Source organism: Haliaeetus leucocephalus, unplaced genomic scaffold, assembly GCF_000737465.1.
Source record: "Haliaeetus leucocephalus isolate CR32 unplaced genomic scaffold, Haliaeetus_leucocephalus-4.0 Scaffold555, whole genome shotgun sequence".
NCBI lineage: Eukaryota > Metazoa > Chordata > Aves > Accipitriformes > Accipitridae > Haliaeetus > Haliaeetus leucocephalus.
The window spans coordinates 13,828,406-13,844,564 of record NW_010972991.1 but is presented as its reverse complement, the minus strand read 5'-3'; the positions used below and the strand labels follow the sequence as shown (position 1 = coordinate 13,844,564).

General features: G+C 43.6%; 1 protein-coding gene across 1 annotated transcript in view; it reads right to left on the bottom strand.

Moving 5' to 3' along the window:
* Positions 1-16,159, bottom strand: part of SYBU (syntabulin (syntaxin-interacting)) — a 44,131-nt gene that overhangs the window by 27,296 nt on the left and 676 nt on the right. The window contains exons 3-4 of the mRNA XM_010577128.1: positions 15,909-16,095; positions 1,129-1,326 (exon numbers count right to left, since the gene is read on the bottom strand). Coding sequence (XP_010575430.1) covers positions 1,129-1,326; positions 15,909-16,095 — 385 coding nt within the window. The remainder of the gene's footprint in view (positions 1-1,128; positions 1,327-15,908; positions 16,096-16,159) is intronic.

The window sequence follows — 16,159 nt, the reverse complement described above, 5'->3', positions numbered from 1 at the left end:
AAATAATACCATCAACTAAAATGAAGATGACTTCTGACTATTACTGCAAAAAGCTAATATAGGTCAATTTGAGTGTAATAATCAAAAACAATTAAGTAATTTATTGAAATAACTGTGTAACTCTTTTCCATGTGTATAGGACTCTTCAGTAGAAAAAAACTTCCAAAATTCTTTATCCACATTTTGTTAAGCTACATCCACATTCAAACACAAAATGGTTGTGGTAACCATGGCTGCAGATTTGACTGTCATACACCATATTCACTGCATTCTGCCTGCATTAGATTCCTTGCTTTTAATGGAACAGAAAACAAACCTTGAAAAAGTATTATCTGTCATCCATTATGCAGAGCAATGGGAGTCTGGGAACACTCAAGTAACACAGTGCTATGAAATGAGCTGAAGAATTTGCAGGGATAGTGGTAAGTCAGATTGTCAGATTTAATCAGCCCTTTCAATGACCAAGCCAGTGAAGAGTTTTTGCAACAGATTCTCTACTGTTTCTGGATTAAACATGGTGCTGGTAAATCTGAGCTGGCTCCTCATGAAAGTATCTAAATTGCTTCCAGAGGTAAAATGACTCTGGAAACAGTACAGCCAGGAGGTACTTGAGCTCATAAACCATGCCAGTTCTGCAGCTGGCTCTGTACAGGGTCAAAAACCCTCTCTGTCTCCATGATTAAATAACAGCAAAAATATCCTGACTGTTTGTAATCAAGAGCTGCCTGTACATGAATCACAAAAAAATTTTTAATCTACTCATTAAAATTACAGCAGTCAATGACACAGCAGAATATTCAGCCTTGGATGTGTGATAAGCAGGTGCTGATTTAGCTGGTGGTCTGAAGTGGCCCATTAGCCTCAGGCAACGGGAGACATGCTTTTGATACAGTCCATGTAGTATGGATCTACATCTGCCTAACTCCCACACATAGGCTGCCCATTACACCGATAGTATTTTCAAGTCTTGCAGGTGACTCCATAGAAAGAACCCAACTATTTTTTTTATTTACTACCAGCATTAGTGGTATCACAGGCAGCACAACACAATGTATGTAGACACCTGTAGATGCACTAGTCAATTAGAAAGTGTAATTAAAGAAATGAAAGGAACTATACTATACTCACCAGGCTTTACAAGGCTTGTCTTTGACTCCTTCTTATATCGAGCCAGCTGCGGGTTCCCTTCGCTCATTGTCCCTGGACCGAATTTCTTCCTGGAGAAGTCTCCATCACTACCAGTGCAAAAACTGATTGGACTGTTCCCAGCATCAGAAGGAGTCTTAACTGGAGATACTGACTGGCTACTAGGACAGCCAGTGTCATCTGAAGAGAAAAGGGAAAACATCAGCATTTCTAACTAATAAGTAGATGAACATTAGCAGAATTAAAAAAAAAAAAAAAAGGTGTTTGGACTACAGCTGTTCACAGTCAGTTACCTCATATGCACAACCTTGGCTCTGAAACCTGATGGGAAGCTATTAGTTTCTCCCATTTTGTGAAGAAGTCTTGAATACCTTATGGCAGACTAAAATGGCAAGTGCTTGTCACTAAGTCTGACAAAATACAGAATCAGGGGCTACATAATGAAAACTCAGATCTCAGATAAATTCTTTTGACTTACCTAGCTTAGGGCATATTATTGCATGAAGAAATGCATGTAAGACACAAGAATGGCTCGTGTAGTGCACACTGGATGAAAAGCAAGCATGGGCCATACGCTCTCCTTCAAGACATGTTCCTATCCAAACAAGAGAATGACCTACTGCCCATATGCACAAAGGCAGAATTTTCATTTAACTGGAATTAATAAACGCTTCTCAAAATTGTTTTTCCTTTTAAAGCAATCATGATCACAGAGCTCTTCCATTCTTGACAAGTGGCTGTGAGGTACCTGGTTCTGAAGAGGGTGTGTTATACACAGACTGCTTTTGTCTAAAGCCAAATTCCTCTGAGGGCACACTAGTGCATCATGGCATCAGCAGCCACCTTGGGAACAGACCCACGTTCCTGACCTCCAGGAATACAAACACTCCAGCTCTTAACAATTAAATGCAAAGTAAGAAGTCTGAGTCCAGGTGAAATCCACATGTCAAACAGCCCCTTCATCTAATCACATCTCCTGTAATCTTGAGTAATCACAGCTCCCCTAAAAGCCATGGTGGTTTTAGAGATACACAACAAAAACAAACAGGCTACTCTGACACTGGGAAGCCTTGAATATTTACTCTCCTGGAGAAATATAATTGTTTATTCTTTCCCAGGACAAAATGAAAGCTGCAATCTTAATGATGCAATTGCACTCTGCTCCTGGTGCATTATCTCTACCTAACATGAAACTCAAAGAAGTAGCTGCAACAGAGCCAAATAATTTGCATGACCATATTGCACTTACCACGTCCACCCTGTTCATAATTTAGGTCGAGCCTGATCTTGCAATGAGCTTTGCATGGGCAGATTGTTTAAAAAGTCAGTATATGACTGTGCATTTATGAGGCAAAAGGGGCACCCTGTAACTATCTATCTCCCTCCCTGCTTGCCTCCCCTCCTCAGGAAAGAGCAGCTTCTGCTATTGTTAACTATTGCTCCCCCAGCACAGTAAAACAACCTCATCCTTTCATGTGAACCAGTTTTACTTCATGCCTGGCCAGTTACCCTAGCCTCACCTATTTGTTCCAATGTTCTGCTTCTCATTTCTCCGTGTCCTGCCTCCAATGCTGAGCAAGGTAACTGTAGGTGCTGACGATCCAGTGCATGCTATATGCATTAGCACAGTAGCAGCCGGCAGCCTGAGGTGTTGCTGCCCTGGCCTCTGCAAAGTGCCAGACATGATGCCAAGCCACGGGGCCAGCCCAGCCTACTGCCACAACTACCTCCCAAGGCACAAAGGGCAGTAACGATGCAAAGCACCTAATCCAGCTTAATCATATTTCATTGCTTCAAATCAGTTCAATTAAGCCTACAAGCATCTCCTTCTGCCACCCTGCTGCTGCCTTCTGCAACTCAGAATTAGTTCCTAGAAAAATACTGGGAAGGAGAAGACCACTAATAAGGTTTCCAGCCCATCTCCACATTCACGCTGACTAAAGCAGGATTGTTGTCAACATGGTTTTAGTTTACTTTTTATACCTTCCACTCCCATCAACATCACAATATAACTCTACACAGAGAAGGTGGCAATTTCCTCCCAGATCAGTGCCTATTTCCTTCTCCCAAGGGTTCAGAGTCTCTTCTGCAGGCTGAATGAATGCTACCTTCAGAGCAGTGGATCAGCACTGCTGAGTGAGCTTCTGAATTGCATTTAAGCAGCTCCTTTAGCTATGTCCAAAGCATCTTCTCTTTAGAAGCACACAAAAATTTTATACTCAAACACATTCAGAAAAAAGTGCAGGTTCATGCAGTTTATTTTTTTCTTACGACCTTTCTTAGATGTTTTTCTGTGTACCATTATTTTTAAAACTTTGTGTTTTTTAAAAAAAAAAAGACAAGAAACTATTTCCTTCATCTCTCCACCAATAAAATCACTGCAATTGCTGGACAGGTTCTGCAGACGTCACAGATGTGTTTGGTACGGGAGACTTTACATACAAGTAACTCCCAAAGCTATCATAGCATCATAGAGTATCTCAAGTTGGAAGGTACCCATAAGGATCATCGAGTCCAACTCCCTGCTCCTCACAGGACTACCTAAAATTAACCATATGACTAAGAGCATCGTCCAGATGCTCCTTGAGCTCTGACAGGCTTGGTGCCGTGACCACTTCCCTGGGGAGGCTGTTCCAGTGACCAACCACCCTCTCAGTGAAGAAATCTATACGGATGCTACCTGGAAGAACCTCAGAAGCTGATAAAACCTTTAAACAATGAAAGAACTAAACTACAGTGTTAAAAATTAGGGAATTAAAAAACAACTATGTAAAACTAACAGTGATAAGGAAATAGAGCAGGTAAAGAAAGCACATAAAAATAGCATATAAAAAGAGATATTTTAATTACCACTCCCCCCATCATTGCCTCTGATATCACACTGGTGACACTGTATGATCAGATTATATCCTTTCTACATATCCTCGTTTTACCCTTAAGGACTTCAGCTTTTGTTGCAACGGGGCATTTATTAAAGGAACAAATGAGCCTGGCACAAAGAACAATAGGTCTTCTCTACTTATACCCCTTGTGACCTTTAGACACACCAATAACCAGGTGAGCATTCCCACTCCAGCTGAAGTAAATGAATAATTTTATTGTACTCCCTTTCCTCTCATCATTTGTTGTTTTTTATATAATGTGTAACTTCTACTCCTTCCACCTAGTATTAGTCAGAAATGTGAACAAAATTATATAGTTTCCAAATCTAGGGCAAGCTGCAGAAAAACATTTTTCTGTGTTGGCTTTTTGCGGTGCCTTTTGAAGTATCAAAATGTTTACTATCACAGAAGGGAACGGCTGCATATGAAATGCCAGCGTTCACCACCACAGGCAAGCGAAGCTCTGCTGTATGCTGGGGGACCCACCTCCCAGCCGACCTGCAACTCACCGTTCTGGCACAAGGAAAAGTCCTGCTGAACACTGAGGTGCCACCCAACCCCTCTATGCAAGCCAAATTGCCTGCCCTTGCCTTCGTTCTTCCCTGCTACCGAGGCCTCAACAGGCTATTTAATTGTATTTAATACCGTAGGTGAACTCCCCACAGAAGAGCAGCAGCCCTCCCCGCAGACCCTGACGGCGCATCAAGCCGATGCCCCCTCCAGACGGCCCGGCCACCCGCCCCGCTCACCGCCGCAGCGAGCACCCCTGCTCCTCCTCCCCAAGAGGAAGGGTGCAGCCGTGGCGGTGCGGCTGCAGTCTCCCGCAGGCCTGGAGGCTCCTCCAAAATCCCGCCGACAACTCTGACAGAAGGAGGTGAAGACCTCCACCTGCCCAGAAACGGGCCAAGAGAAGGGATCTTTCACCAAAATTGGCAAGGGGCTAACAAGAGCAGAGGAGCCCACGACGGGATTTACCTTCTGCTGAAGACGTGGTGTGAATGTAGTTGCCAGCAAGGTCAGTGTATTGGGTTTGTGTGGTGGGGTTTTGGTAGCAGGGGAGGGGCTGCAGGGGTGGCTCCTGTGAGAAGCTGCTGGAAGCTTCCCCAGCTCCAAGTCAGACCCACTGCTGGCCCAGGCCGAGCCCATCAGTGACGGTGGTAGCACCTCTGGGAGAACAGATTTCAGAAGGGGAACCTGCAGTGAGTGGGGGACTGGAATGTGAGAGGAACCCCTCTGCAGATACTGAGGTCAGTGAGGAAGGAGGGGAGGAGGAGCGGGGGAGGAGGGGATGCCCCTGCAGCCCGTGGTGAGACGGCAGGCTGTCCCCCCCCAGCCCAGGGAGGGGAGCGGGGGAGCAGATGCCCGCCTGCAGCCCGGGGAGAGAGGAGCCCACGCCGGAGCAGGGGGATGCCCCCCAAGATGGCCGGGACTCCATGGGAAAGCCCGCGCTGGAGCAGGCTATGACTGAAGGACTGCAGCCTGTGGGAAGGTCCCAAGACAGAGAAGTTGGTGAAGGACTGTGTCCTGTGGGAGGGACCCCACACTGGAGCAGGGGATAAGTGAGGAGTCCTCCTCCTGAGGAGGAAGGAGCAGCAGAGACAAGGTGTGGGGATCTGACCCCAACCCCCATTCCCCGTCCCCCTGCGCTGCTGGGGGGAGGAGGGAGAGAGAACTGGGAGTGGGGTTGAGGCTGGAAGGAGGGAGGGGTGGGGGGAAGATGTTCTAAGGTTTGGTTCTACTTCTCATTATCCTTGTTTTGATTTGATTTGTAGTAAATTAAATTGATTTTGTTTTTCCCTCAAGTTGAGCCTGTCTTTTGCCCGTGACCATAAGTGGTGAGCGATCCCTCCCTGTCCCTGTCTCGACCCACGAGCATTTCTTTATATTTTCTCCTCATCATCCCACTGGGGCCATGGGGGGAGGAGTGAGCAAGCAGCTTCATGGTGCTTTGTTGCCAGCTGGGCTGAAACCACAACAGTCAGTTAAGGATTCAGTCCTATAAGTCGGCAAGAGTTTTGCCCCACTAAGGATTTCAGGTCCAGACTTCTCAAGAATACAGACTGACCTGATTTACCTTCTCAGGCATGTGAGCATCGGGAAGATAGAAGAGGGAAAGCTGGCAAAAACTGCTGTGCGAGTCCATACTTCTGCTCTTGCCTGTATTATTTACTTGCTCAAGAGGGAAAAACACATGAATTTATAACACACGACTGTCATTGCTTTCTTAGTAATGTTCATGGTGTCTTTTTTCACAGTGGCCTCCGAAGAGCATTCTGGGAGTAGACTTTCCCTTTGAACATCAGCTGGATTTCATCACTGAAACTCTACGTCCAACACCTCTCCCAGATCAGACATGCTTGCCAAGTTTCAAAGCCAAGCATGGGATAGTGTCTCCTCAAACAAACAATCAGGGAAGTTGCTCAGAGCACTCTGACATTTGCATGCACTGACTAACTTTCAAATAGTAAAGTCAAAGTATAAACAACAATGTTAACGAACTGACAAAAATATTGTTCTTGTAGACTTTAAGGCCATATGCTGTGACATAATGATTTTCTCTGATTTTCTGGGCACAGAGACTTTAGAAGTTTCACTGGAATATGCCTTAGAACCTTCTTTAGAAAAATACTGCTTTTTCCTAAAGGCTTCAAGAAATACTCAGTACACAACCTCCTTATATAATGCATCCAAATAATTAATGATGCTCTCACTGAGAAACCACTGACTGACTTCTACTTTCACCCCTAGCTGCCAGATCTAGTTATGCTTTTATGCATGCTTTTATGCATACTTTTATGACTCTGAACTGTTCACCCCCTACCTGATCCCTATTCCACTGTCCCGTTTTCATCTTCTCTTAAGGTTCCCTTGACCAACGTTCAGGCTGTACATACTCTGCATTTCCACTACGAAATGTGGATTCCAGAATTAAACATGGGCCTCTAACAAACTTTTAAAATGTCAGTGTACCAAGGCAAAAACAGCTTTCTGACTTTTACTTGATGGTTCCCTTTCCGTTCATCCCAGGATCTGTTAGTCTGGGTAGCCACGGCTCTGCCAGTGTGGTGCACTGTGAGCTGGCTGTTGATGGTGAGGGTACCACCAAGGGTATATCAGAATTTTTCAGGATAATCTCCCAATCTGCTTGTCTACTCCACATTTTTTGATGTCCTACATGTTGCTTTGGTCTCCTTTTCCTGACTGGTCTTGTAGCACAGGGGTGTTTTATGCATTAATGAAAGTTGCTGACACACACCAAAGGGAATATATCACCTAGCTTCCACCTGTAAGGCTCTTTTCTGTATTAAATGGAGAAAAAAAGGCTCCTCTGGAGGGTAAGTCAAAACGACAGCCTAATTCAGGCCAAGTCATCCCATTACTCTGAGTCACTGTCTGGAAGATCTCACCTCTCTCCATTGACTAGCACAACCACTGTTCTGACTTGGGCAGCTGAACCAGTGAGGTGTAAGATCTTACGGCCCAGTCAGAAAACATTGCTAACAGGAGATTCACAATATCATTCTGGAACAACTAGGCAACACAAAGGATCACAGTAAAAGCAGCAGGATGCAACATAACAGTATAAAATGCGTAGTACACACAGAAAGACAGAGGTGGAGAGTATTTGCATGTACGCCACCAGGCTCAATAGGCTCTCAGCACGACACTGAATGGCCCTCTGGAGGCACCCTCACCTGCCCAGCAACGATTTAGGGAGCACAGCTTAAGGTAAGAAGTGTGAATACTCTCCTCAGCTCCTATTTGTACTAAAACATTTCATTTTTACTGCAGCCATTCCATAAGGTGGTTTTATGTACTCTAGAAGATTAGTCATTTGTTACAAACAATTTGTCACCTGCAAACTTGCAAAATCACACAGACTGTTGAAAAAAAGGTTAATAACTTCACTAAGAGTCCTGAAAATGCTACTAGTTTTGGTCCTTCTGTTCAATCCTAAACTCATTTTACAGCTATTTTTAAGATCTGTTGGGGTTGGTATTTAATAAAATTCATCAGAATATCACGTGCTTGCGAGGCAAGTGTCTTACCAGAAGTCAAGCACACTGAAGCAGAGCAGAAGAGCAACTGAAACTATAGCCCTGTCAGGAAAAGAGAGGAGGTTTATTTGACAAGGCCTACTTATATGAAATCCTGCTAAGCAAATTAATTCCACATTTAATCTCTGTGTCTCTGCAGACAGAACTTGAATTAGCTATGCTCCATTTTGCCTGTGAACGAAGACAGGCTAGCAGCTCCATCAGTCCCTGAGGTCACCTAGAGAGGCTGTGCAAACTCTTGTCCTTGAATGTTTTCTAGACTCGGATAGACAAAGCCATGGCTGATGTGACGTAGTGCTGGAAGCAGTCCTGCCTCAAAAAGGAGGCTGGATGAAATGATCTCCAGAGGTCCCATACAACCTACATGCTTAGTATTATACTTTTCCTTTACATTTTTTTAGATATTCCACAGCTCGGAACCACCCCATTTTTCCCAGTCCATCTTTCAAGCTGAACTATTGATTTTAATGTTCTAGTCATAACATCTAACCCAATAGTGAAATAAGTAAAATCAAGACTAAACATCTTTGACTCCTTTTGATTGTTGCTGAGGTTCCTATCATTAATATACAGGCAACTTTTACACCTGTTCCTTGCCAGCCCCTTTGACCTTGCTTCCATCACACCCAAAGGCTGACCACTAATGGCCACTACTGAAAATTTAGTATGGAAGCTGCTCACTGACTTTGGCAAGAGGTCCTCTCTGCTCACTCACAGCATGGCATAAACGGTGACAGGCTCAGATTGTGTAGAAGAGGGGACAGGAAGGTGAAGGAAGATGGACTGACCCGCTCCTACAGCTTGGGCATCTTTTACAATGCGGTATTTCCCATAAACATGTCCTTAAAGGTATCCGCTCTTGACATCTGATCATACAATAGCTAAGTTACACTGAAACAGCAAGTTTTAATTGACTTTGGCAGCAAATCTACTAATCTTCCTTCTATTTGAACATTTCACTAACAAGCAGGACTGACATGAGTTCTGGGAAACCATCTGAAAAAAGGAGTATATAATTGTGGCTTACTGGCTTTGTCATTACATTTATAGCACCACTAATGGTATTAGTATCACAGAACAAAAGCATAAAGGCTTGCTAGTAAAAATACCAATAAAAATAGTACTGTTACTAGGAGAGTGCTGCGGTCAGGAATAGCACAGCTCCTGGCGCTTTGATATCACATCATAGGTAACATTTGGACAAGGGGTTTAAGATGATAAAGGACAGAAAATATATCTGAAAATTTTAAAGGAAAGTTTTAACTAAAGGTGAGGAGAGAAAAGAGTCTGACAAAGAGACAAAGAAGAGTCTTGGCTGTTTGGCAGGTTTTTTAAAGCACTTTAGTAGATCTCACTAACCGTTCCTGAGGCCAATAGCTGGAAGTGGAACCACTGCTGCTACCTCTGGTGGGAGAGCCTTGACTACATCCAGTTTAAGAAACATTTAATATAAACATTATGTGAAATACATGTGTTTATATAGATGTGTTGCTCTGTGTGTGTTTTTATGTGTTTAATTCCATTATGCAGCAAAGGAAGAAATTATAAATACTCTATCCAAATTTGAAGGTATCATTTTTGGAAATAAAAATTTCCAATAGACCACACAGAAACTTGTACCTGTTCCTCAAATGGTACAACATGTTATACTCCTTTGTTCTCATACAGCTCTGCCTCCACGGCTGACAGCATATGATTGTGACTCTCACAGATTCAACATCACCACATAAGCTTGCACTGTTTACCTTCTAACGATGCTTTGAAAACACATATATTCTACCCATTGTTGTTTTATGCATTTTTTTTTTTTAATTGCCACCAAACCCAGACTGGCACTTAGCATCACCACAGAACTCACTCACTGTATTTGGTGATACATATACGTCAAAACACTGTTCCAAAATTTCAAGGATGTATATTAACCCTATAAATGTAGGGTTAAAACATGTCATATAGAATTTCTTTTAAAATATCAAGATTCTCTTTTAATACAAAAGAAATCAAAGACTTCGATTAAAGGTTCATTTTTGCTACAAGTTGTGATGTTCTTCAATATGCATGGCAACATTCAACTCAACAGAATATTGCATGAAAAGCACTTGAAAACAGAAGTATTGGATTACGCATTGATGGCGAAGAAAATACACAGTATAGCTCAGAATTCAGTCCGTAGCACACAGCAAGCTGCAACAAACAGGGTGGTAGAAAGGGTGAGGTACTGACTGTTCTCAGGACACCATCCAAAATGTGCCAGAGAAAATGGGAACTCTTCTACTGACCTCAGGAGGCTCTGGGTCAGGCTTTAAAGGTTCACAGTGCTGACAGATACATAAAAAGGTGACAACAAACATTCAAAAGGTCAAATATTTTGGCTTCCAGATGTTGCTGTGTGGCACAGGAACAAAAGGATCGTTACTTAGTAAGAGGGAAGCTGAAAAGGAATCAGGCAAAGGCCAAAAACTGAGGAAAAGGCAAGCTTTGCTCTTTAGTACCTAGGCACTTTCCTCATTTCCATGTTTGGAACAGATCTCTGCACTGCAGAAACAGAACTGGTGGTTAACAATATGAAGCAATAATAAATTATTGGACATAAGCTGGCCCAGCAGGAAGTTCTCTAGGGAAGCAGCAGTGAGAAAAGGAAGTATGTCCCCAGTATCGTCTTTATGCAAAGGCCATACGTGCATTTTTGAAAGCAGATTTTATTTCAACGTTTTTGTAAATTAGTATCACAGTCATTACTCAACTACCTTACAGAGTGCTGCAAACAAATGCGCTGGAGAAGACCTCCACTTCAGAAGTTTGAAACAATGGCAAAAGGACTGTGGAAAAGCGTAGCATAAAGGACTGCAGGAAAGAGACGCTAACTTTCAGTATCACATACTTGAGCACTTTCAAGCATCTCTCTCTGATTCAGTAACTCACACTAAAAAAGCAACAAATAAACCAGTAAGGAACTATTCAAGCAAAATATCTCTTCCTGTAATAAGAAACAAGAAGAATGGGAGAGCTCACTGTTTCCATAATAATACATACATATATACAGACATATACACACACCAGCAATAGAGGTAGCTATTCTTTTCAGTCATTTGTACTACCTCTCAGGCCTCGATCCGTTGGTTTGTTAAAATACTGCAAATTTGTTTTCCTCTATCTTTTTCTACTCAGAAATATATATTTAAGTACACACACTCTAATAGTGTAGCCTCCAAGGCTAGCTAGTTTATAACGCAACCTACTTCAATGTTTTAGCAAAGCAATTATTTACCGGAGTGTGAGAAGGTACAGCTTTTTGCCCAGTAACACACCCATACAATCCTTTTCTTCTTGTCTGTGGCTAGCAATATGGGTTGTGCATTCACATGGACTTTAATAAACCTGCTTAAAGCCCACATGCTTTTTTTGACACACGCACTGCGAACTCAGCCCCAGCATCCATCAACAGTTGGGCCAACTGGCAAATAACCTCTGGGTTCAAGGGGATCGTGCACAGGAGCAAGCGAGCAGGGAACGGTAACACTGAGATTCCTGTTGCAGTGCCTACACCCCGGGGCCTACAGTGCGGCCAGGGTACCGGAGCATATTTATTGTGCCAGGCATGTAAAGAACAAGATCTTTACACCGGAAAAGAACCAATTATGAAATAAGCATTGAACGCAGATCTTGACATTTGAAAGGAAAAGCAAAGAAGGAGCTTCAACTCCCATTTTTGATAACTTTGTTGGAGTGAGTCACAATCACTCACGTACAGAGACGCTACTGGTTTTCAATGGCCCATGGTACTATGCAGACTAGTTAAAGAGGTGATGTGCAGGTAAGCCCAAGAAAGAGGAACTGTTTGCTATGGGCATGAAACAGCTCCTCTTGCTCATAAAGTCTTTTGCTGAAACAATTATTAAATGCACAAGTGCTTCCTGCAAAGCTGCATCTCAGTTAACAAAGCACCGCTGCATTACCTGCAGAAATTCAGGCGGCTGGCTTCTGAAGAAAGGCTGAAGGAAAGCTTGGGCATCATTATAAAGGTAGCATGTAACAACTCTTCTTCATAAGACGCAGTCTAAAAGCTGAGCTATTCAGAGGCAGAAAATAGAAAAAAAGTGTATCCCAAACTAACTTCCTTTTAAAATGAAAAGCTAAACAGACTGTTACTGAGTCTAGCACATCCAGGCTGTCTTCAATCCAACACGCAACTGGCTTGGTATCAAAAGGACGTGTACACAAAACCCAAGGATAACGCCCCACCCCAAGGATCTTATTTCTTACAAGGCAAGCACTGCAACTGGAACCACCACAGGCAGCCTCACTCTTTCCCGCAGCAGCTGCTCAGTCATGGCCCTGCGAGCGGATGATTTGTTCGCGATGTTTAAAATCGTGCCCTCCGCCCAACTGACAAGGTAAGCACACGCAGCCACTTCAAAACCAAGTGCAACTTATGAGGAAAACACGCATGGCACGGGCAAATGCTCGGTAGCAGCTGAGCCAGATGAAACTGCTGGGAGGGTGTTTTTTCATCGTTTGACATCATAGGAGTTCTGTGACCGACATCCAAGCCGAAGGAGGGCAGTGGCTGAAGGAAGAGAAGCGCTCCCGTATCAAATGACAAACAGGACCCCAGATGCACTAAGATTGTAAGGAAGGATTGCGCACAGTGAATACTGATACAAAGGCTCAGCTTGCCTACACAGCATCCAGAAAGCATCCATGATCACTTGGCAGGAACAAAGAGTATCAGAAACACATTTTGTCAGGAATATCATAGAGAAGATTAACAGTCCCCCCGTGTTTCACACAGACTTAGGAAGCAGAACTGACATGAAGTCAATTGCAGATAATTGACCAACACAGTCAACTGAGTCTCTGATCCAGTCACACAAGACAAAGAGGGAGCCGATCACACAAATTTAAAATTTATCTCAGCTAGAACTGACAACCTCTTCAAAAGAAACTAAGCACTAAAACAAAGTGTCCCTTGTCTGTTGCCCAGAGGTATTTTTTGCTGTTGCCACCATGCTCGCAGCAGTGCCACGGTTCCCAAAGGTTCCCCCTACCTAATCCAACATTAATGATACCTGGAAGACCCTGCTGCTCTCATTTAGAGAGAAGGGAGAGCTCCACGCCTTCATTTATGAGTTGGGACCAATGTAAGCACCCAGGGAAAATGGACAACCCCAGAAGCCCTATGGAATCAAGCAGGAAATATGTATTTATATGGACGAGGAAGAAAAGTATCATTTCTACTGGGGGAAAAAGAAATCTACTGATCATAACCACTTGGTGTCAATAATAAAGGAAGAAAGGTAGAGAGCAACTTGTCAAGAGAAGGGTAAAGAGGAAAGGGATTATTCCAGGGGCCAGTTCACACTATCTGCTGCTTATCAAGAACCTTTTGGGTTTAATGCTCCAAAGAAGTTACAAAAAAGAAATTTATCCAAAGCTCATGAGGTTTTTCATACTGTCATCACACTATTGTTCACATTATTCATCTGCTCACCTATTCCAAATTCATTACTTGCTAATTTTAAATACACTTTCTCCACATGCTACTTCTTGGTTAGGATGGTAAGTGCCTAGCGAAGCACCAGGAGAGGCAGGTTGGAGGCTGCGGTCCCTCCACTCACCTCTCCACACAGCTCTTCGCCTTCCCCTCCCCAGAAACTGGAACCAGCAGCCACCTGCTGCCACTGGGGAATTTCAGTCTAAAATACAAATACTATGATAAAGAAGGATTGTAAGTGGAAGACGGAAGAGACGTTAGAGAATAAGGAAATCAAGTCAGTGACCGTTGTCATACCTGCATCACAGTGAAAAATCCATCGAACCTATCAACAACAAAACCACATACTGGGATGGAGGACAGTGCCTTGGCTGATCCTTGGCTGCGTAAGGTTTGAAGACTCGCAGCAGCCAAACTGAGTAGTGCATACCTGTACGGGTGCTGCAGGCAGCTTGAGAAGTGCAAAGCTCTCAGCATGGGGAAAAAAATCAAACTAAATCAACATAGCATTCATGGAAGAATAAAAGATGAATAAAGGAAATAAAAATATGACCAGCTGTGCTTATAAGGCAGGTTAAGAGACCAGCATCACACCCTTAAATACCTCTGTGAAAGGCACCTTAAAACTGTCAAGCCGTGAGATCAGACACACCCAGAGTAAATACAAAGCTCTGCTGGGACTCAAGACAGCTTATATAGTGCAGTGGGACAGCAAGGGTATTACTTTAGCAGCTCTGTGTTGAGTAGATCTGAAGAACATGATACAAACCCAAAAGATATAAAAAAGAATGTCAGTAACCAGGATGAAAGGCTTGTCAACACACAGGGCAAAAAAAATCAGGATAAAAAGCAGCCATTTGGGAGAGATCATAAAAATAATGTATTTCTACAAAGCTTCAGAAGATTTACTTCTTTGTAACAGGCAAACTCAAGCAGGTAAGTTGGAGGGATTCAAAAGGCATGGGAAAAAGACTTCAGCATTCTTACAAAACTGTGTTGTTTGTTTAATGCTCTGCATTGTTCACTAAACAATAACCAAATAGATCATTCCACTGAGCCTGAATTGCAAAATCTATCCAAGCTAAGAAGGAAATGGTAGACTCAAACATGGATATTGTGTTTCTCATCTAGGAAAACTGACTGTTCTTGTACACACTGTTCAATACACTGCTTTTCACTAAAGGAATTAAAAAAAATAATAATCTGATCCACTGTAGTGAAGACAAAGATAAATACAAGTGTTCCTGGCTGTTCTCAGGAAAACCTTTGGTAACTGAAATACTTCAGAAATAAACAAAAAGGAACTTGCTCTGATATTAAGTATTACAAAAATACTTGTTAAAATTCAGATTTTTAGTTAGAGAATTTTATGCTCTCCAAAATACTATTAAAACAAAATTTTTAGTCACCAAAATATCTTTAAAATTACCGCACACATATAGAGCCCAAGGTGTTCATGATGTGGCCCTCAGTGCTGTTATCCACGTGCCTAATGTCATACATGGTGAAGAGTTTCACTGAATTAAAAGATTACTCACCGCTAGTAGGTATCTGAGTCATTCACTGCCGGCTGAGGCACTTAAATTGTGCTACACTCTACCCAGGACAAATATTTAGCATGAAAAATCTGGTTTCAAGTTGTCCCTGATGTAAAGGGCTATACCCATTTTGAAGAGCAAATGACACTTTTGTGGTCTACAGTTGGAGAGTGGTAATTTACCTCTAGTGCATCCCCCAGCCTCTGCCTTCTCTATAGAGAGAGAAGACATCATGCCCAACTCACACCTGGCGACATGCTGAATTCTCAAATAAATAAATTTAATATGACAGGGAAAACTTCACCTACGTATTTTGTTCCGATTCATGCTGGGAGATCATCGTCACTAAACCAAAAGGCATTGCAGTATCTGACCCACGTCTGATACCCTTAAGAGCAACTCCCCCCGTTTTAAGGACTCTTTGGCTTGTGGGCTTTCCAGAATGCCTCAAACCCACGCAGTTTTTAAGGCAAATCCTTCTCTTTAAAGCAACTGTTCTGCTGCAGTAAAACCGCCAACTTTTTAGCAGCGGAGAGCAGAACTCGAAATGGAAACATCTGGTGTCGCTTACAGACGCGTATTAAAAGAACAGATACTGGATCTCCCTGGAAAAATCAATGGTCGCCCTTCTTCATCCGCAAAGCGCGATGCTCGTCGGGGCTTGGTATGAGCTCGATACGCGGATGCTGCGTCTGGGGGTGACAGCGAAGCCCCGGGGGTCGGGGCGGTGGGGTCCACCGTGACCCCCGGGGCGAGGACTTTTTGGGGGGGGTGTCCGCGCCTGCGGTACCTGAGCAGAAGCTGTTGCTGCTGACGGTCCTGCCGGAGCCCCCGGAGGAGCTGGGCGGGTTGAATTCCCGGCTCTCTTCTTCGGAAAAGGGCGATTCGGAAGCGGGAGAGACCTTCTGCTGCGGCCGGAGGACCAGGCGGGGGATGCGGCTGCGGGACACCTCCTTCTCCAGCTGCGGCTTCTGCTCCTGCTCGGGAAGGGACACCCCGGCGTCAGGGCCCCCTCGGCTGCGCCCTCCCCGCTGTTACCTA